The 22,934-nt window shown below is 43.3% G+C and overlaps 1 protein-coding gene across 1 annotated transcript in view; it reads left to right on the top strand.

Moving 5' to 3' along the window:
- Positions 1–22,934, top strand: part of LOC307121071 (uncharacterized protein) — a 50,818-nt gene that overhangs the window by 3,490 nt on the left and 24,394 nt on the right. The window contains exons 2-3 of the mRNA XM_079808482.1: positions 9,341–10,030; positions 14,658–15,323. Of these exons, the coding sequence (XP_079664608.1) occupies positions 9,341–10,030; positions 14,658–15,323 (1,356 nt within the window). The remainder of the gene's footprint in view (positions 1–9,340; positions 10,031–14,657; positions 15,324–22,934) is intronic.

Raw genomic sequence — 22,934 nt, 5'->3', positions numbered from 1 at the left:
CAGGCATTAATGAACACTGTTTATGACAGCGGTGCTGTCGAATCCATATCATAAAGTCTGTTTGTAAAGCCTGTGCTGACGTCGTGAATGATAAACTGAATCCATTTTCTCCAAATTCTCTGGGCGGGCAAAGCAGAGGAAGGGGAGGTGACCGTTCCCTGTATGACGACATACAGGGAAGATTCCAGATTGGCTCGTCTGAGCTTTCATTTTCTCAAAGGCAGAGCAGAACACCCAGAACTCGGTTTACACCTATCGCCATTTCTAGCCACTTGAGGACCATATACAGGCTAGGGGAACTCATATTAATGTTAAAAAACCTCATAAAATGACAATTTCATGCCATGGGACCTTTAAAGCATGTTGAGATGGATCAGATGTGTAATATATAAAAGTATGCAAATATACAATAAAATGAAGCAGTCAAGCATTTTTACTCCATTAATCTACACATGGGTCCCTAAGCAGTGTTCACTTCTCCATCAGCAGCTGACGGGATATCTCCTGAAGTTCACTTCACTGGACAAAAGGTGTTCATTCACCCTGCAATGAATTACATAAATATAAAGATATTGCAATTCGGAGGCTTGTTTTAAAGAGAACCCCTCAAATGTGCGATGCAACTTCAATACTTTATTACCTCTGTTATATTCATTTTTTAATACTGTTGTCTGAGGTCAACTTATGAAGTTCGCATGGTTTTTACATTCAAAAACATCATAATGAATAAGTAATAGGCTATTTTCTGCCTTGGTTTTGAGGCTCTCTGAAAAACGATCGGTTTTGATGGGCATGCCGCACTGAAGACTCGGAAGTAAACGCCCACAGCTAGGAGTTTCAGCTCCCCTGTCAGTACATGTGAGGAATTGTTTTGAAAGCGTCTGGAGAAACGCTCACAGGGCTCGCAAAATATCTTTATCAAACAAACACAATGATTCATCTCTCATCCACCCGCGATTGATTGGAATGTTATTTCTGTATTACTTGCCCGATCATCTGTGAAAATAACCGCAAACCGTACACACACAGGAATGTTATTTCACTATAGCCCGTTGGCAGGCCGGGGATAGCCCATCTGAAAAGCACATAGCCTCGGGACTTTGGGCTTTGCGAGCTGGCGTTACAAGTCCGAGTGCCTGTGACTGCGTGCTAAGGTGTGTAATCAATAGATATCAAACGATCTGTAACAATGCAATACTAACACATATAAAAACATGTTTTACTCACATAAGTGTGTTGCACCGTTCCTGTCAGATCCAATATAGAAGGCACAGCATTGTGTTTTAATCTCAGTATGTCTGCAAATCCAGTCTCCACCTGTGTCTTGTTTACAATCGATTCTGCGGTGAAATGAAGCGAACAAACGCAATGTCTTATGCACGTGAGCTGGAACCGGCATGATTATTGCTCGGTAGCACGACCCCATTAGCTCCACGAGTCGGTGGGCGGGGCTTGAGGAGGAGCTTCTGCGTCCTATGACGTCAATGGTTGACATATTCAAGATTCAAGATTCAAGATTCAAGAGTTTTATTTGTCACATACACAGTTATATACACAATATACAACTGGCAGTGAAATGTAAACAGGTCCGCTCCATGGACAGTGCAAATAACAGTTACAAGAAATTAAATAGAAATAGAATAAAATTAGAATAAAAAGTATTAACATAAGTAGAATTATAAATAAATCAAGTAAAAGATAAAAATAGGAAATAAGATAAAAATAAAAATATAAAAAATATAAAAAATATGTGGATATGATAAGTGAGATAAACTGTAGACTTAAAAATAAGTGGTTAACATAAAATATATAATATGTATATATAAAGAAGTATAATGTGCAAGGTTTATTACAGGTTGTTACGCAGTAACAATAGGGACGTAAAGTGCAGTGCAATTGCAGTATGTGGATGTTAATGTTTAAACTGGATGTTTATGTGTGTGCGGGGTGAAGTGAAGTCACGTGACTGAGTTCAGGAGTCTGATGGCCTGGGGGAAGAAACTCCTCCTGAGTCTTTCAGTTTTTGCCATCAGGCTACGGAAGCGTTTACCAGATGGCAGCAGGGTGAAGTGAGAGTTTGCAGGGTGATTAATGTCTCTGATGATTTTAGTAGCTCTACCTCTGCAGCGTTTGGTGTAGATGTCCTGCAGAGACGGGAGAGCTGAGCCTGAGATGCGCTCGGATAAGCGCACCACTCTTTGCAGGGCTTTGCAGTCGTGACTGGTGCTGTTCCCGTACCACGCTGTGATGCACTGAGTCAGGACACTTTCTATCGCCCCTCGATAGAAAGTTTTCAGGATGGCTGGTGAAACCCTGAATTTCCTCAGCTGGCGCAGGTGGTACAGTCTTTGCCTGGCTTTTTTCACCTGTGTCTGGATGTGTGTAGTCCAGGTCAGATCCTCGGAGATGTTCACACCCAGGTATTTGAAGCTGCTCACTCTCTCTACCGGTGTCCCGCTGATCATGAGAGGGGAGTATGACCGATGCTGTCTCTTCCTGAAGTCCACAATCAGTTCTTTGGTCTTGTTAACATTCAGAGAGAGACAGTTGACCTGGCACCATGATGTCAGTTGCTCCACTTCGTCCAAGTATGCCGTCTCATTGTTGTTGGAGATGAGACCCAGGACAACAGTATCATCAGCAAACTTGATGATCGAGGTGGAGCTGTGTGTGGACAAACAGTCATGGGTGTAGAGAGAGTAGAGCAGGGGACTCAGCACACAGCCCTGTGGAGCTCCAACACTCAGGGTGATGGAGGTGGAGGTGAACTGGCCTACTCTCACCGCCTGGGGTCTGCCAGTGAGGAAATCTTCAATCCAGAGGCAGAGAGAAGAATTCAGGCCTAGATCCAGGAGTTTGTGTGTTAGCTTAATGGGAACTATGGTGTTAAAGGCTGAGCTATAGTCAATAAATAGCAGCCTGACATAGTTCCCACTTTTGCTGTCGATGTGAGTGAGGCAGGAGTGAAGGACGTGAGAAATGGCATCTTCAGTCGATCTATTGGGACGATAGGCAAACTGAAGAGGGTCCAAAGTGTCAGGAATGGAGGAGCAAATGTTGTTTTTAATGAGTCTCTCAAAGACCTTCATGACTAAAGATGTGAGAGCCACTGGACGATAGTCATTTAGGCAAGAGGGTTTACTGATCTTAGGTACAGGGATGATGGAGGATCGTTTGAAGGAGGTGGGGACAACAGATGTAGCAAGGGACTCGTTGAATATGGATGTAAAGAGCCCTGCGAGCTGATCAGCACAGGACCGCAGAACACGACCTGAAATACCATCCGGCCCAGCAGCTTTCCTGACATCCACACGTTTGAGTGCCCTCCGAACCTCGTCCTCCGAGACAGAGATCACGTGACCGTTGCTGCTCTGAGGGACTCTCTCTGACGCGTCACTCGCCGGAGTCGCGCTGCCGCGATTACCATCAAAGCGAGCGTAGAAAGAGTTTAACTCGTTCACCAGTAACGGATCAGCTCTCACCTCTGCAGAGGATTTAGTTCCAAAAGCACAGATGGTTCTCAGTCCCTGCCACATCCGCCGGGAGTCGTTGAGTTGGAAATGAGATTCCACTCGGTCTTTATAGCGGAGTTTTGCGGCTTTAACGGCGCGCCGGAGGGCGTAACATGAAGCTTTGTACTCCCTCATATCCCCCGTTAGGAGACCGGCATTGTAAGCGGTGGTGCGCGAGTTTACTGCAGTGCGAATTGAACTGTCCACCCACGGTTTCTGATTAGGGAAGGACGTTATAGTTATTGTTTGTGTGGCTTGCTCTGTCAGTGTGTTAATAAAGCAGAGCGCCACTTCTGTGAACTCGCTGACGTCTTCAGAACTCGCGCGGAACATGTCCCAGTCGACGTCATCAAGAGCTGCCTGTAGCGTGATCTCTGAATGGGATGACCAGCGTTTGACTTCCCTCCTCACCGGGGGCTCTTGAACGAGCCTTTGTTTATATTCCGGTGTGAGGAAAATGGCGGCATGGTCCGATTTGCCAAAAGCTGGCTGTGAACGAGCTTTGTAGGCGTTCTTAAACGGAGAGTAGCAATGATCCAGTGTGTTTGCTCCTCGTGTGGGACAGGAGACATGCTGGTGAAAGTTTGGCAATACTTTCTTTAGGTTTGCTTTGTTAAAATCACCCGCGACGATGAAAGCAGCGTCGGGGTGTTTGTTTATGAAGCCGCTGGTCACATCATGGAGGGCAGATAAAGCCAGCCCCGTGTCTGCTTGTGGTGGAATATAAACGGCAGTGGAGATGACCGAGGAAAACTCCCTCGGCAGGTAGAAAGGCCGGCACATGATAGTTAAATGTTCCAAGTGAGGCGAGCAGGATCGCGAAAGAATGGAGATGTTCCTAGGATCGCACCATTTCTTGTTTATCATGAAACACACTCCACCGCCTTTAGATTTCCCGGTCTCGGCTGTTCTGTCCATCCGAAAAACAGAGAAGTTCTCGGACGGCGTCACGGCTGTATCCGGGACCGCTGGCGTGAGCCATGTTTCGGACAGACAATAGATGTTGCAGTCTCTCATGTCCCGTTGAAAACTTATCCTGGCTCTAAGATCGTCCATCTTATTCTCCAAGGATTGGACATTTGCGAGCAAAATGCTCGGGAGAGGAGGACTGAATGCTCTTTTTCTCAGTCTGTTGCGGATCCCAGCGCGTTTCCCGCGGTGTTTTTTGAATCTTCGCCGTCGACTCGAGTGGCCATTGTTCAACTCGGCGTCCCGGCGAATCTCAGATGGAAGATTGGAGAAAGTGTCCTGAAACAGGTCAGTGTAGCGGTAACCAATTTCCAGAAGTGTTTTGCTGTCGTAACAGATCAAAGCAGATGATCCGTTGGAAGAAATAGAGAGTAAAAGAGAGTAGAATAATAAATAAAAGCAAAGTCTTAGCGGAGCGACCTGAACGGCGACCGAGCACGGCGGCGCCATCTTGTATTGAGCCATCTTGTACATATTCTGAGATCACTCATTTTCTGGGCCTGGTGTCTATAAAAGCTTTTCTTTGACTAACAAGGAAGTTTTCAGCTCGGAAACTTACAGGATATTCTTATATCACCATGAACTTTTGTCAAGGCTCAAAGGAAAGTTGATTTCTCAATTCATCACCCCTTTAATATCACTTTTATAGGGGTGACTTTTAACCATTTTTTATGTAAGATTTCTTTGCCCCTGCCTGGCCACCTGTATGAAATATTAATTAAAAATATTAAATAAATATGAAAAAAGTAATTACAATTAAAAAAGTTTAATAAATGTTTTTTGGCTATATTTATACAACCCCAAATCAGAAAAAGTTGGCAGTATGGAAAACGCAAAAAAATAAAAAAAGAAGTGATTTCTAAATTTATTTTGACTTGTATTTTATTGCAGACAATATGAACACAAAATATGTCATGTTTTGTCTGGTCAACTTCATGTCATTTGTAAATATGCATCCTTTCCTGTCATTCAGACCTGCAACACATTTCAAAAAAAGTTGGGACAGTAAAGCATTTACCACTTTGTAATGTTGCCATTCCTTTTCACAACACTTAAAAGATGTTTAGGGACTGAAGACACCAAGTGATGTTTCAGGTGTAATTTTGTCCCATTCTTCCTGCAAACAAGTCTTAAGGTGGGCAACAGTACGGGGTCTTCCACACATTCTCTATTGGAGACAGGTCGGGACTGAGGCAGGCCAGTCAAGTACCCGAACCCTCTTCCTCCACAGCCAGGACTTTGTAATGTGTGCAGAATGTGGTTTTGCATTGTCTTGTTGAAATATGCATGGACGTCCCTGGAAAAGATGTCTTCTTAAAGGCAGCATATTATGCTCCAAAATCTCTATGTACTTTTCAGCATTAATGGTGCCTTCACAGAAGTGCAAGTTACCTTTGCCAAGGGCACTGACACAACCCCCCCATACCATGACAGACTCTGGCTTCTGGACTTGTTGAACAGTCTGGATGATCCTTTTCTTCTTTGGTCCAGAGCACACAGCGTCCATTCCTCCCAAAAAATACCTAAAATAATGATTCATCTGACCACAGTACACGTTTACACTGTGTGATGGTCCATCCCAGATGCCTCGAGCCCAGAGAAGTCGACGGCGCTTCTGGACACTGTTAACATAGGGCTTCCTTTTGGCACAGTCCAGTTTTAACTGGCATTTGTGGATGTAACTACGTATTGTGGTACTTGACAAAGGTTTGCCAAAGTAGTCCTGAGCCCATGTGGTGATATCGCTTATAGATGAATGACGATTCTTGATGCAGTGCCGCCTGAGGGATCGGAGATCACGGTTGTTCAGCTTAGGCTTGCGCCCTTGTCCTTTACGCACTGAAATTCCTCCAGATTCCTTGAATCTTTTAATTATGTTATGCACTGTTGAATGTGAAATATCCAAATCTCTTCCTATCTTTCTTTGAGGAACATTGTTTTTAAACATTTCAATAATTTTCTCACGTATTTGTTGGCAAACTGGCGATCCTCGGCCCATCTTTGCTCCTAAAGGATTAGACCTTTCTTGGATGCTGCTTTTGTACCAAATCATAATTACAATCACCTGTTTACATCACCTGTTTCAAATCACATCATTATTTAACCATTTTACCTCATTACTAGCCCTAAATTGCTCCTGTCCCAACTTTTTTTTAAATGTGTTGCAGGTCTGAATGACAGGAAAGGATGCATATTTACAAATGACATGAAGTTGACCAGACAAAACATGAAACTTTTTGTGTTCATGTTGTCTGCAATGAAATACAAGTCAAAGTAAATTTAGAAATCACTTCTTTTTTTTTTTTTTTTTCATTTTCCATACTGTCCCAACTTTTTCTGATTTGGGGTTGTATAATTAATAGTCAATTAGGCCATGTACTGTGTGCATTAGCATGTTATGCCTAAGCTCCAATCATAATGGAGCTCTATTAAATAAAAAGCACCCAAACCAAACAAAGATAACAACAGACATATTGTCCTCTTGTAATCTGCTGTTGGTGCACTAAAAAATGACAGTCTATTTAAATAAAATAAGTTGAAACAACACAAATATTTAGTTTTTTTTACTTAATTTTCATTTACACTCAATTGTATTACGTTAAATGAAAATACATTTGTAACATGTTAAGTTAACATAAACCATTTATGTTGGGACTATACATGATACATTTCTGTTGCATTGACTGAAACTGAGCAGTAGATTTCTAGTTCCCAGCATGCTGTATGCACAAGGTTAGATCAGCAAAAGTGAATTATGTTCAGGAAACATTCACAGAATACATCAAATGAAACTGGTGTGATCACATTCAATTAGGATGAAATTTACTCATCAGTGCAATTAACCCAGTTTAAGTTCAAATAAATCAGTTCAAATGTGTGGAAATAGGTGTCATAATTTTATTAAGTTAGACACACAAACTTTCCTGATTACTGTCGAAAACACCTGGTGTTTTTGAAGATTCACTAGTGATATTAACGGCAAATAATATAGATTTTAGTATAAATTCTTGCACTTTGTTTGCCCTAGCTTAGTGGTAATGAAAAGGCAGCGGTTATTTGCACTCAGTGAAAATAGTGATATTTCTATTTCTAATATTCTATTTACACCATGTAAAAGTAGTTCTTTGCAATAAGTGTAAATAGTAATTAGATGCTATTTATACTTTAGTTTGACAGATTCATACTATTTGCACCTCAGTATATTAACATGATGCAATAATAACAGTGTAAATGATTATATTTATTAAAACTATTAAATGGATGCCGCATTAATGGGACAATAAAAGCCCTCCCTACACCGACCCTTAACCCTACACAATAAATGCTTTTATTATTATTAAACATTTCGTTAGGCACTTCATTTCCATTTTAGTACATTTTCATAATTTTTATTGAAAGTAAATGCCTTTCTGATGTGATGTGTGATGGGAAAAGAGAGAAGAACGAGCTCGGCAAAAGGCGGATTCGAACCTGGGTCGATCGCGTCACAACCAAGAGCCTTAAGCCTTACGCTTTACTGACTACACCACTGAAAATTTTTAAATATCTGAATTTAAAAAAAACATTCTAGTTTAGTAATACATTATTATCCCTTAAATGTCACCCTAGTCTTGTCTGAACTTTTCCGTTCGTCTTTGGCTCAAGCTTCCTGTTATTATTTCCTAGACATAGTTTTAGTTTTGAGGTCAAAGTCCACTTGCCTTGTGTTCGCAGATTGGAAGTGTTCCCCCTATTACAGCGACTTTCTTTTTGCATGTTCTGCAGACAGGGTGATCATCTTCAATTAAGTTTCCCTCAGGACTTTTGTAAAAGCCAAAAAAGGACCACACCTCAGATTTGGTCCTTTTAGAAGGCTAAAAATTCTTGTGAACGCGGTAACTGCCTTCTGCCATTTTTACTTATTCAAAAAACAGTGTTGCGCGCTGCACCTTTACCTGCACCTGCACCGGACTGATGCTGACTGGACAGGATTTAGCGCGCGTTTTCAAAATTGTGATAATCAAACGCAGTTTTAATGATACTTAAATTTTAAACTATATTACTAACCGTCACTACATTTTACTGTGGTTTATCGTGAAATCGGCAATCGTTCCATCCCTATTAGTGACAAACTCACACACTTGCAGAGAGGAATCGAGCAGCATATAATGCGACCCAATCGATGCACCAGTGTTTATTTTTGTTATGATATGATCTTTGAGGATACGCAATATATGTCACTTAAACAACGTTCGGAACGCGGTGCAGCGCGACACTGTTTGAGAGGGGTCCCTTTTCACTGTTGCACAGTAGTGAGGACACAGCTGTGATCGCATTACAGCCTATGGCTGAATCCGAAATCGCCCCATATACCCACGAATAGGGCATTCTACCACAACCACAAGCCATAGTGGACGTTATCCAGTGCACTCATTCAGTCCCACATTGCACTGCAATAATGAGTGTACAGCCGATGTACAACGCCTGTCCGACTTCACACACTCGTTTTCATTCACTCCTTCAAGTGAACTGTATTAATGGATAACATAGGGAATAGTAATTGAGGGTTTAGGGGGCAATTTCGGATTCAGCCCTTGATTACAGCGTAGAATTCAAACACACGGTGCGCACATGAGAGCGGTTTCTGCACGGTGAGCCGCAATGAGATTTTGAGACAAAGACAAAATTTACATTGGTGTATGTGAAAAAAGAGCAAGAGAGTAAAATTTAATAACAGTAAAAGTGCAAAAGAGTAAAGTTCTACACCCAATCAACATCAAAAAAGCATAAAACAAGGAGAATACATATCTCTGGGATGAAATCTGGTCTGAAAAAAACAAAAACAACCCATGTGTGTGTGTTTCTCTGCTCTTTTTCAGTGAGTGGTGTGAGGATTGTTCTGCTGGGAAAGAATGTGTCAGAAAACAGTCGAGTGGGAAACATTATACTGGGAACAGCAGCGTTTGACAGTGAAGCTCCATCTTTTCTACAGCAGCCCATTCAGAAAATCAGTGGAGAGGTGGAGGAGAGACACATCACAGTCATCAACTCTCTCCAGCCAGATCTGTCACACCATCGAAACACACAAAGAGTGAGAGAGTGTTTATCTCTGTCTGCTCCAGGACCTCATGTGATCTTACTCGTACTGCAGTATAAAGACTTCAGTGATGAGGACAGACAGAGAGTGAAAACTGTGCTGAACCTCTTCAGTGAGAAGGCCATTAAACACACTATACTGCTGACTACTGATGAAGAGACACGCACATCCAGATTGGCTTCTATGGTAATGAATAACACTATTCATAATTTAACAAAGGAGTGTGGAGGAAGACATCTTCAGTTTGATGCAATAAACCCAGGATGGAGCTCTGAGATGTTCAGAAGGATAGAGAAGATACTCAATGAAGAGAATGAAGAATTCCTCATCGGTAACATGTATGAGGATGGAGGTGGTGGATCATCAGTGGATGGAGATCCGAGCAAATCTGGAGGTTTAGTCCAAGCAGACGACAACGAGGAGGAGAATTTTGAACTCATTGACAGCACAAAAACAGGAAGTGATGGAGGAGGTTTGTCTTTTTTCTGAATAATACCTCTAAGAATATGCTACTATTTTTGTCCTTTAATAGTTACAGTGCAGTAGAGACTGGAAATGACAGAGAAAACTGAAAATCACTACTGTGTGACAAATTAATATTTATTGTTTTTACTAACATGCTTTGTTTAGGTTGAAAACCTTAAAAAATTGTTAGTAAAAACTAGATATTTTTGAATAATACTGCCACTGTTTTTAGACTGTCACTGTTCACCCATGATAATTGATCAATCTGCTATCATTACCATTTCATGTCATTCCAAACCTAGGTATGTTTTCTTTCCTTTGTGGAATACAAACAGAGATGTTTAACTGAGTATCTGGATCTTGACACTGAAAAAAAACGGAACCAGTTAGGCAGAAGAAACAAAGGTTACAGTTTAGGGGTGTGTGGACGAACTTTAAGATAACGTACCATAGCAGTGTAGAGACAGAAGGAATTTGAGTTTGAGAAATATTGCAAAACAATTAAAAGAAAAACATAAGTCAGAAAAAGACAGGTCCCGGGCCCTATTAAAATGTATAGAATCTGTAGTAAATTCCCCAGGGCGCATAAAACCATAGAAGGCTATAGAAAACTATGCCTAAGTAGAGCGTTAATGTAATTAGTGAAAACACCATTTCGCAAGGAGGAGATTAATTTATTATGAAGCTGAACCTGAAGCTGGACCTATGGCAATTTTTGGCAGTTTGCTTTTATTCCAACATCTTCCTTACTGATGGTTCGCTGGCTGTGTGTTGTCTGATGCCAGATAGTCTACTAAGTAGTAGGCTCTCAGTGAGCCTCTTTAGTTACGGCTTTCTGCTTCCTAGAGCTCTGCTCAAATAGCGTCATCACCTTGGTAGCTGTTCTGAGTGTAGGATGTTGTTAGGACTCCTCTTGCTTGGAGAGTTGTCATGTTGAGGCCTCGGTCTGCAGAGCTCCAGCTCCTGCTAATTTGTCAGGCTTTTGAGCCTCTTTCGCCACTTCCTTAGGAAACACCATAGAAACTGCTCCTCAGTGCTCAGTCTAGGGCAGTGTCGAGTTGTTAGGCACTCTGTGTGCCTCCTTTTTGTTCATGTAGGCCTCCACTCCCCCGGAACTCTGCTCCCTTACATTTCTGAGTTTCAGTCAGTTTATTGAGGCCAATCTGAGTCAGATTTGGGCAGTAGTGCCGAGTTGTAGACTCTCCTTCTTGAGCCTCCTCTGGTGCATTTAGGTTGGGCTGAGCCCCAGATATATTTCAGTGTCGGGTTGCTAGGTTCCTTAAGGCCTCTGTCCTCCAAGCTCACCCTGGATCTACTTTGTTAGGCTCTCTGTAAGCCTCCATGGTAACTGTTTTAACAAGAATGTTGTTAGGCTTCCTCTTGTTGTATATACTGTTGGGCTAGCCCCCTTGACAGATGAACATTTTGAGAGCTGTCAAACTAAGACTTCCACCTCTAGAGCTCAGCTAGGTATGTTTGCTAAATTGTTAGGCTCTCTGTGAGCCTCCTTGGTTACTGCGACCGTCGCTAGGCCTCTTCTCGCTAGAAGAGAGTTGTCTATATTGAGGCCTCCATTCCCCAGAGCTCCCCTGGGATAGCAATTGCGAGAGCGTGGGGCGTTGGGTCTCCTCTTGATTTAAAGAGTCATCAGTCTGAGGCCTCCGCTTCTAGAGCTCGGCTAAGGTTTTCTATGTTGTAAGGCTCTCTGTGAGCATGCTTGGCTACTGCGAGTGTTGTCAGACCTCCTCTTGCTAAAGAGTTGTATTTATTGAGGCCTCCACTCCCTTGAGCTCCACTGAGATAGCAGTTGCAAGCTGTAGGCTCTCTGTGAGCCTCTTTGTAAGCTGTCCTTAGCGTGGAACTTAGTTAGGTTTCCTCATGATTTAGAGAGTCGTCATACTGAGGCTTCCTCTCTTTTGAGGCCTCCACTCTTCAGGGCTGCCTTAACACAAGTTCTAAGTGTTGGACACTGGCCCGAATGTAGTCAGGCATTATCTCTTTGGACTCATCCTGTTGAGACCTCTGTTCTTATGGTGTACCTTAGGAATGAGGATTCCTTTGAGTCCTTTGACTTAGCTCAGCCAATAGGGCACTCATGTCCTTCAGCATGGCAGCGTGGGTTCCCCTTCATGGGAACTCGAGCTGCGTCACCGCTTTGGGAACGCCTCTGCGTGATTGCGTCATGAAGCACGTATGTCATCAGTCCAATAGAGAGACGGAACGTCATAGACGGGTGACCTCATCGACCGGAAAGTATAAAGCATCCCCGGAAACACACGCCCACAGCTTCTGTTGTCTTCAGCAAGCGCTCTGTGTCTTTGTCAAAATTGTCAGCTCTGTGTTTTGTGTCTGAGTTCAGACTTTCTTGTTTTTCTCAAAAAAAGCATACACACTGACTTTATCAGAGATAATGGCGAGTGAACAGCATTTCGTTAGATATGTTCCTCCCTGCTCACATTACATCACGAGCGGGGATACACATCTAATGTGTGTTGTTTGCTTGGGTGAGCAGCACGCGCAGTCGGCATTCGAGGGTGCTGGCTGCGAGCATTGTGAGGCTTTGCCTTTGCGTGTGCTGCGATCCCGCCGGGCGCTCTTTGAGGAGGGCGTCCCGGTTCGCGCTCCCCGCCGCTCGGGTCCCGCTGTTGCTGAGGCTCAGCGGCGGCTTGAGACATGGGGTTTGCAAATGGTTCTGTCGGGTGGGTTTGAGACGGGCCCCGCCCTATCTCAGCCTTCTCCCGTCAGATCCGTGGCTGCTTCTCTGGGTTCGGGAGCCCGTGCTGTGGTTTCTCCCGCCCAGGTGGCAGCCTCGGTGCTGCAGCTGTCATCCTCTGAGGAGGTTGATGTCTGCAGTATCGAGCCGGGGATTGAAGATTCGCCACTTCAATCCCCCGCGAGTGAGGAGCTTGCAGAGGTTTTGAGCAGAGCGGTGGCCAAGTTACACATAGATTGGCCAGCGCAGGATATTAACCAGGAGCGCGCCACTGTTAAAAGTTGGCTTGATGAGCGCTTCCTTCCTGCCCGCTCTGCTCAGCCTCCGCGGCGGAGCCTTCCATTCTTCGCGGATCTCCACACTGAGGTGTCGAGATCGTGGAGACGGCCCATGTCAGCCAGAGTATTCAGTCCCCATACATCTGTATATAGTAACATCGGGGGGCTGAAGAGGCAAGGGTATGGTTCGGTGCCGAGGGTGGAAGAGACGCTTGCGAGCCATCTCTCTCCCGAATCGGCATCAACTATTAAGGCTCCATCGCTGCCCACTAAACCGCTCAGAGTGACATCAGCGTTAGTGGGCAAATCATACTCGGCAGCAGGTCAGGCCGCCGCATGTCTGCATACTATGGCTATAGTGCAAGCATACCAGGCTGATCTGCTGAGAGACCTGGGGGAAAGCGCTGAGATCAGAGCTGATGTGATCACCGAGCTCCGATCCTCGGCAGATTTACCCCTCCGTGCCACCAAGGAGACGGCCAGATGTATTGGCCGCTCTATGGCAGCCCTGGTAGTCACGGAGAGACATCTTTGGCTAAATCTGACCGAGATTAAAGAGAGAGATATAAGTTTTCTGCTTGATGCGCTGGTGTCTCCTGAGGGTCTGTTCGGTGACTCCGTTACTACGGTTACCGACAGATTCCAGGAGCCAAAGAAACAATCTGCGGCGCTCAAGCAGTTTCTCCCTCCCGGTGGGCGGCGCTCTCAGGCGCAGCCTTCCAAGGGTAAGACTGATCTGAGGACAGTCATTGTCTCGCGGAAGGCTGCGTCGGAGAAGCCCTGACACCTGTGGGCTCAGGGCTGTGAGGTTGATCCCTTCTGGAGGCGGATGGTGCTTACCTCATCTCACGGTACCCGTCAGTCTTCAGCACCCTCACAGGGTCATTCCACCAACCCCGCCCGAGTGCCGGGGCGTGGAGGGCCCTCGTGAGGGCCAGTTGTTCCCTTTCAGTTCGCCTGAGCATAATAGACTGAGCAATTACAATAGGGTCCTCACACCATCGGTGCTCAGGCCCTAAATACTCAGGTAACTTTTAACTAAAAACAAAACACTAACTAAATCTAAATACACGGACGAGAACAGACAAACAAAGATACAAACAGAGGACTATACACTGGTGAACTAAAGAAGGAAACAAGATAATGAGCAACTTATAGCTAAACACATTTGTAACCAAGGCAACAAACAAGGAAATTAAACAGGGTAAAATAAAAAATAAAATAAAACGCAGGCAAACTAAACATAACCCTGACACTATTTTGTGACACTTTTGTGGTGTGAAAAAAAAAAAAACCAGCCTGGACTAAAAAGCACCTTTTGTATTCATTGGAAAAAAGACAATCCTAAGTGTTTATATCAACATGTGCAGTTATGATGATAGAATTGTCAGTTTTGGGTGAACTACAACTTTAAAGACTGTATTGTGAGTGTACGCACAGTTTGTACGCTTTCATAGATTCATACTTTTTTCAGAGTGCATTCACCAAAACAGTAAGTCAGTAAACTATTGCAAGGAAGCCTTCAGTAGATAAAAGAATGTACTGCAATATAATTATATTTTACAATATTATTTTTTTGTCGTTGTTTAAGGACATTAATACCTAATTTGAATCAAGTCTACTGTTTCTAAATGTTGTTTCAGTGGCTTCTTCTGGAAAAACAAAGCTGAACTTAGTCCTTTGTGGATATAATACAACACTCAAGACTTCAGTGTCTAAAATGTTTCGAGGGACAATAAATAAACTTTTACCTCAGAAAGAGAAGAGCAATGTGTGTGTGAAGAATAAGGAGAAGATTCATGGACGGCGGATCACAGTAATAGAGCTTCCAGCTCTCACTCGGCTCTCAGAAGAGGAAGTGATGCGGGAGACTCTCAACTGTCTGTCTCTCTGTGATCCTGGAGTTCATCTTTTCATCCACGTTACTCCTGTCGGTTCACTGACTAATGAAGACAAAGCAGAAATGGAGATGATTAAAAGAATGTTTTACTCAAAAGAGCACTTCATGGTGCTTTTCACTGCTGAACTCACTGTTGACAAAAGTGTGTCAGATTTTGTAGCATCTACAGAATCTCAGAGGGTTGTGAGTCTCTATGGGAGTTGGTACTATGTGATGGGGATAAAGGACAATAAAAACTCTGGGCAGATCTCAAAGATTATAAATGGTATAGACGCCATTAAAACTGAGCCCTATTCACTTCAGATGTTTATGGGAGCTCAAGAGAAGAAAGTCAGACATGAACTAGAGGAGAAACTGAGTGTGAGAGATAAAGAAATCAAAGAGTTACAGGAGAAGATCAAGACACCGGGTGAGTGAATTCATTTACTTTCTGAATAAAGCATATTTGTGAGAATACAATAATAAGTTTACAGCTTATTTATAGCACAGTACATTTATACTGGGTGAACCATACATGAATAAATGCCCTTTTTATACATAAGCTACTGTACCTATTTCAAAGAGAACAAATGGACTCTTGGACAAATGGAATCTTTTACTATTAATGACTAGCTAAGGTCCATGATCCCTAGGCAGCACCAGACCTTACTCACTTCCTTACAAGTAGGGATGGGTACCCGGAAACCGGGTATTAAATTAGCCCTGCTAAATCAATAAGCTCTGACGTTATCGGCTCTGCTATCGGTACTGGAGAAATGAAGAAAATACACTTATGTTACTATTTATTATTGATATATAGACGTTATCTGGCAAATTCTAACTTGCCAGCCGTTTCTATATGAGATAATATTAAACCATTTGTCTGTGAAACATTTTTGCTATTCGCAATCCAGGAGAGAGAGAGAGAGAGAGAGAGGGAGGGAGGGAGGGAGAGAGAGAGAGAGAGAGAGAGAGAGAGGGAGGGAGGGAGGGAGGGAGAGAGGGAGGGAGGGAGAGAGGGAGAAATCTCACGTGGAGCTACAGCATGCACAATACGCTTAATGAGTGATGATGGCCGAGAGAACTTTAGTCTGGTTACTCTTTAGTGTTTAGGCCTGTGATATTAATCTAATTTCATTTTAGATTTTGGCTGCCAAGGATTATAAAAAAGCTAGGGCTGTAATGATTCCTTGATTAAATTCAATTGCAATGTACCCATGTCGAGTAACCGGCAAAATACCGGAAGTGGCACATTTCATGGATGAGAGTTCATGAACCGCTGTTACGAACCGTTCCAAGACTCAAAAGGTTGGAGATCCAAATGCAGCTTTTATTAAAGGGACACTCCTGACATGTAATTCAAAATACAGGCAATCGGTCAACATCCAGGCAGGCAATCCAAACAAGCAAACAAGGCAGAGGACAGAGGCAAAAGGGTAATCCAGGAAACAGGCCAGGAAAAACCAAGAGACACGAACCAGGGACACACTCAGAGATGCAGTGTAACAGCATACAAACCCTTGCAGTGAATGACAGAGGGGGACAAAGTACACAACAGTAAAAGTAAAAAATACTATTGGTTAAATATTACTCCATTACAAGTAAAAGTTGTAAAGATAGATTTTTACTTAAGTAAAAGTACAGAAGTACTTGCTTTTAAAAGTACTTAAGTATCAAAAGTAAACACATTATTTTATTATTGTTGTTGTATGAATGCACGCTGCTCCATCATGGTGGTTTAAGCCAGTCATGCTCCATCTGAGCATGTTTAATACTTGCTTAATAGTTACAAAGCTCTTATCAAAGTCAAAATCTTACTAGAAAAGAAAGGTTTCTACATTGTTTATTTGACAGGATTATGTAAAAACATATTTCTGAAAGGACATCAGTTAACCTCATTAGCCCAACTACGCTTTTGCATGCTAACTAATATCATTGTCGAACGTTACCTATGCGTTAGCGCTCTATCCACAAGGCAACTTGGCGGGTAAATCTATAAAAATCATTTGACCAATCATACTTCATACCAGTGTTAATTTTGACAGTAAATTTGGATTTAGCTTTAGTCAGTCTTTTGACTATAATAAAATTTTAGTTTTCAATAGACTAAAATTCAGTACTTGTGGTCTGGCATCTGAGAGGCAGCTTTCTGTGTGCACTTTTGTGTCGTCGCACTTTTTCAGACTTATCTACGTCTGCTCTTCTGATTTTTAACTTCTCAGTATGGCCATGGTTGCGCACACTGCGTCTGGGAACTGCCGCCTTCTATTTTGCCATCAATTGATTGGTGTTCAAAAAATACTTGGAAATCATTGAACTTCATGTGATCCTACAAGAGTGATTACTGATAGGCTGTCTAAAAAAAAAAAAAAAAAATCATGTTTTAAAGAAGAAAACAAATCATCCACTGACTTTCAAAGCGGCTACGACTTTCTACTTCGAGGGCCTTGATAGAAATGTAATGGAGTAAAAAGTATGATATTTGTCTTTCAAATGTAGTGGAGTAAAAGTCATAAGTTTCCAGAAAAAATACTACTCAAGGAAAGTACAGATACTCAAAAAGTGTACTTAAGTAAATGTACTTAGTTACTGTCCACCTCTGGTGAATGACAGGGTGAACAGGCTAGATATAGGCAGAGGTAATTAGATAAATGAGACACAGGTGTAAACAATGAGTGCTGATGAGTCCAGGCAAAGGATTATGGGCAACATAGTGGGTGTGTTTATTTCTTTGTGCAACCGTGATGATGAAAGAATGGAAGAAGGGTCGGTGCTCTTGTGCAGATGTTCCTTCAACAGAGGCATTACTTTGTCAATTCTCACCCTCATGTTGCGGACATGCTCAATGACAGAGCGATGTGGAGAGGGCTGTTCCTCCCAGGCTTCTTTGGCGATGTCCAGTAGTCCTCTGGGTTGGCATCCAAAGAGCAACCAGTGGAAGCCTGGGGTACGTCCCTTATTCCAAAGAGCACATATGGCAACATCCGATCCCAGTCGCGCCCATCCTCAGTGACCACCCTCTTCAGCATCTGTTTTAACGTCCTATTAAACTGCTCCACTAATCCATCAGTCTGAGGGTGGTAGACAGAGGTTCGAAGATGTTTCACCTTTAACAACTTGCAGAGATCGGCCATTATCCGGGAGATGAATGGAGTCCCTTGGTCAGTTAGGATCTCTGTAGGAATCCCCACCTGGCTACACAACAGGAAGAGTTCTTGGGCGATGACTGCTGCTGTTACTCGTCTGAGGGGGATGGCCTTTGGGTAGCGGGTATTACAATTACTAGGATATGCTCGTGACCCTGAGCTGACTTGGGCAGCGGCCCTACAAGATCCATCCCGATACGTGTGAACGGCACATCGATAAACGGAAGTGGCACCAGGGGGGCTGGCTTTTGAGGGGCAGTTCTTTGGCAAACAGGACAGGCTTGGCAGTATCGTCGCACCTCCGCATCAATTCCTGGCCAATGGAAATGGTCCCTGAGCCGCTGAAGAGTGTTTTCTGCTGAGAGATGGCCAGCCATTGGGTGGGAGTGCGCCAAAGAAATGACCATCTCAGTTTTCCCTTTAGGAAAACGAGGAGCTCCTTCTCTTCCCCCCGTCTGGTTGCCATGCAATATAACAAGCCGTTCTTTATCACAAAGTGTGGAGAGGGGTGGGGAGGTGGCAAATGGTCTTTTCCCTCTACAACTCTGATTTGTTTCAAGCAGTGACGGAGCCTGTCATCCTCACACTGCTCACGGGGCAGGGAGCCTCCTGTTGAAACCTGCTGGAATAGATCAGAAAGGATATCCAAGTGGTTATTAGTTGACTCACCCACTCTCTCGCTTTCTGAGGCTAGATAAGCCGGGCAACCATGTGACTTCCTGGGCCCCGGGGGTCCTTTTCTGCGAACAGGCTTACTCAGGCTTGGGGAAAAAGGAGAGCAAACACGTAAGTTGTTCAACCAAGTGGGGGTGTTTATTTCTTTGTGCAACCGTGATGATGAAAGAATGGAAGAAGGGTCGGTGCTCTTGTGCTTCTGTTGTGAGAGTTTTGAAGAAGGTGGAGTGAAGATAGTAAACTTCAGCCAGACAGCAGGGAGTTAGCTTGGCCAGCAGAGAGTTATCCTAAAGCTTCCAGGTTCCTTCTCATCAATCACTGTAAGACAAAAGGTAGAGAGAATGCAAACAGACGTTAGTGCATGTCTGGGAGATCAAGAAAAAGATAGAAGGACATCGGGCAGTAGAACAACAGCAGGGTGAGTAAAAGATGGCTTTTTTCCATTTCAGGGTGAACTATCCCTTTAAGGTAGACCTAGAATTCATGGGTCTCGTGGACTTATGGACTGTGTTGCACTCTGGGATGGACTCTTGGACTGAAAAAAGCTAGTCTCAAACGACGAGGGGATGCATTAATGTCACAATTTGCAGCACTCATGACAACTGGGAACACAGATGTGGCATCCATGACGGCTGAAGAATCTGGCGAAGCACCCGTGAAGGCTGGCGACTCTGGCGTAGTGTCCGTGGCGGCTGGAGGTTCTGGCATGGCAGCCCTGATGGCTGGAATCTCTGGCGTTTTGTGTAACTTGTCCAACGAAACAGGCATCGCAACCATCTTGTCTGGAGATACAGGCGTGGCAGCCATCTTGTCCGAAGACACAGGCTCGGTGGCCATGATGTGGAGAGGCTCTGGAAGGGAATGAACCACAGGAAGGGAAAACACTGGACCAGCAACCATCATGACTGGATATGCTGGTGACTGGCCATCAGAGCTTGATGCATGGTGCCCTTTCCCAAAAAATGTTTAGGGGAAGTGTCCTCAACTTCTCCTGACAGTGAAGGAGGACCCACTCGACAAAAGCACATAGTCCAAGAACTCAGCCAGTGATCCTTGATCCAGAGAACCATCACAAATGAGTTTACATTGGTATTGATCACCGAAACCGTAACAATAAAAGTCAATGAGGGCAAAATCTAAATAAGCAAGGTCCATGAAATCTCGGGTGTGGTCCTTGAGTGATCTATTACCTTGCTTCAGACGGATGCATTCAACTTCTGGATCCATGATATGGCAAGGTTTTCTGTCACGAATCGTTCCGAGACTCAAAAGGTTGGAGATCCAAATGCAGCTTTTATTAGATGGACAATCCAGACATGTCGAAATGTCAATGGTTCACTGCTAGGGGGCGATGATCTCTGTGAACCCATGAATCACGAGCAGTCACTGAGAACCATTGAACAAGTGTATGTGGGTTTTAAATGATCTCTGATCAATTTTAAACATTTGTAGACATTTTAATTGGACATTAGTATAATTAAAATGAATAATAGTAGTTAATTCTCTTATTGGTCTGTTTAGCTGAGCCATCCATGGAACAAACAAAACAAGCCCTAATAATTGATAAAAGAACATAAAGACACTTAATATTTTTTTAGATTAGTTAATTGCATTTGAAAGGTTTTACATTCAATAAAACATTTGCAATAGATTTGTAAAAGGTGTGTTTTTATGCATGTTTGGCCTGGGTTTTAGTTGCATTTACACTGTTCTGACCAACAGGGGTCACAGTGGATACGGGTGTTGAATTGTTTTGAAGCTTCGACACAATATGGCACATTTGCTTGAACTGTTTCAGTGTTTCACAAAGGCTCTTTCTGGCCATCCAGCGCCACTGCTCCCACCACGCGCATCATGCGCTGCGGGTAGGGCACAGAGTGCTGGCACCAAAAGAAGACACCCCTCCTCCTCTGGTAATTCACCTCTCTAGAAAGTAATGAAGAAGAAGGGACTACGCGCCGCCACAGAAGAAGAGGCCGCGCAATAAATGCTGTAAAAAGGTCTCAGTGCTGCCCTCTTAAGGTTGAACGGTGGCTACTGCAGTTGAATTTTCCTATTGGACGGTGTAGGTAATTGTGACCTACAATTAATTGTGACCTAGGTAATTGTGTGTATGATGGTTCTTCCAACGGCTCACGCCCCTGGCAGGAGCTCACCACGCCCTAAGAAATGCTTTCCCGCAGTGATCACATGAGAAGAGAATGGCTTCACTCTAGTATGAACTCTCATGTTACATGAAGTAGAAACATTATGAATGTAACTTACTTGACACTTGCTATCAACATTCTAATGAAGAAAATACAGCTAAATAATGCAGCTGTCAGTACACGTCAGGCTTTTCTTGCGATATTTTGCCACCCGTCATGTGCACAGATACTTCTCATACATGTGACGCGCTTTCACACCCTGACACGCAAGTGATTGCCGTGGTAAGAACAACAATACCGTACTAGGTTTGAACTAATTGGTCCTGTGCTGCCTATTGATTCAGTTCATTTGAATAAAAATACATCGCATGTATCTGATATATTTTTAGTGGCATTCAATATAAGGATTTGACTGTTCATAGATTAGGTCAGTGGTCTCATTCTCTCTTGCGCTGCTGCTTCGCTAACATCGTCGGCATCAGGAGTCAACACAGTTTGAGCCAGCGGCTGATATACCCTGTGTCCACAGACAATTCACCCTCCTCCACTTCAGGTGAAGGTGGGGGAGAAAAGTCCTCTACTTCAAAAGACGGCTCTGTTGCAAATCTACTGACATCACTCCAGTCACTTTCCATCTTTGCGAGTCTGACAGCTGGCAATCAATCCGTCACTGTGGGTCTCAGCTCCACCCTCGGTTCGTCCCCTCTGTCTCCACTGGACACTGCCCACTTTTACAGCATTTTTCAAATATTTCCAGTGGGTGGAGTTAGATTTTTAACAGGGGTTGAGTTTAGCTTTAATGTACATTTCATTGTTTATTCTGTTGTCGGTTCATGTTACGTTTACACCTTAAGGAGCTGTTATCTTTGTGTCATTGAGTAAAGTCATTTCATGTTTATTCATCTTTGTCATGTGGGTTTCTACTACAAAGCCTTTGTGTTTGTGACAACATCAGGATCCTGATCATATTGTTTTATTTTATTTATGATTTGACTACATTATCCCTTACACATCAAACAAAGATATGTGTGGAAGTAGCTATTTAAAGGGGAACATGAACTGGCTTTTTTTTATACTGTTGTCTGAGGTCAACTCATGACGTTCACTATTCACTATTTAAGATAGCCCTTCTGCAGGTACAGCATTGTGTTTTAATCTCAATATGTCTGCAAATCCAGTCTCCACCTGTGTCTTGTATACAATCGATTCTGCGGTGAAATGAAGCGAACAAACGCAATGTCTTACGCACGTGAGCTAGAACCGGCATGTAGAGCCCTGCGCGGGACTGTTTTCTTCATCCCGCTCCCGCCCGCACCCGCCGAATTTCTGACCATTACCGCCCGCTCCCGCAACGTATGTGTTACACTCCCGCCCGCTCCCGCAATATGTATGTCCACTCCCGCCCGCACCCGCAAAACTCTGAGAATTTATTCCCGCACAATAATAGAGATGCATTGATTTTGTGTCTTCTCATGTCCCGCAGGAAAAAAAAAGAACACGTATTTGTATTGATATTATTAAAGAGATTCATGGGGTTGTTTGTTTCGTTTCCCTGGCCTGCATGTTTAAAAAAAAAAAAAGACAAATACATTCAAATATAATTTCGTTTTTATCAAAAACTTTGCACATAAAAATAGACTGCTTTGCAAAACAGAAAAACAGATTGAGAAACAAAAAACAGATCCCAATTCCGTCGAACGTGACCGACTGAAAGGAAACCTGAGAAAACATGCTTCAACAGAACGTAATGTGAACACAAAATAGCAAACGGACATTTAGAAACAATCCATCTCCACTCACTAAACTTCTATGTATTGTTTGTCAAAAAAACCCAGACAGTCAACTTGACCTGCAGGGAGTGCTGAGCGTTTTTGGTGAGGTATGATCAAGTAGCTATGTATTTGCCAGCTGCGCAATATGTGGATACATATAACGTTATACCGCATGATTTTGCCTACCAAAACAATTGAGAAACTTCTCCAAATGTCAGACTTTCCTTGCTTAGGTTTTGTGCTATAAATACCTCGTTTGAGGTTCTTTTCTACATCATCTATTGACATCTTCTCCATCATG

The sequence above is a fragment of the Gobio gobio genome (genome assembly GCF_949357685.1).
Source record: "Gobio gobio genome assembly, chromosome: 24".
NCBI classification, from domain to species: Eukaryota; Metazoa; Chordata; class Actinopteri; order Cypriniformes; family Gobionidae; genus Gobio; species Gobio gobio.
This window is presented reverse-complemented; position numbering and strand designations above follow the sequence as displayed.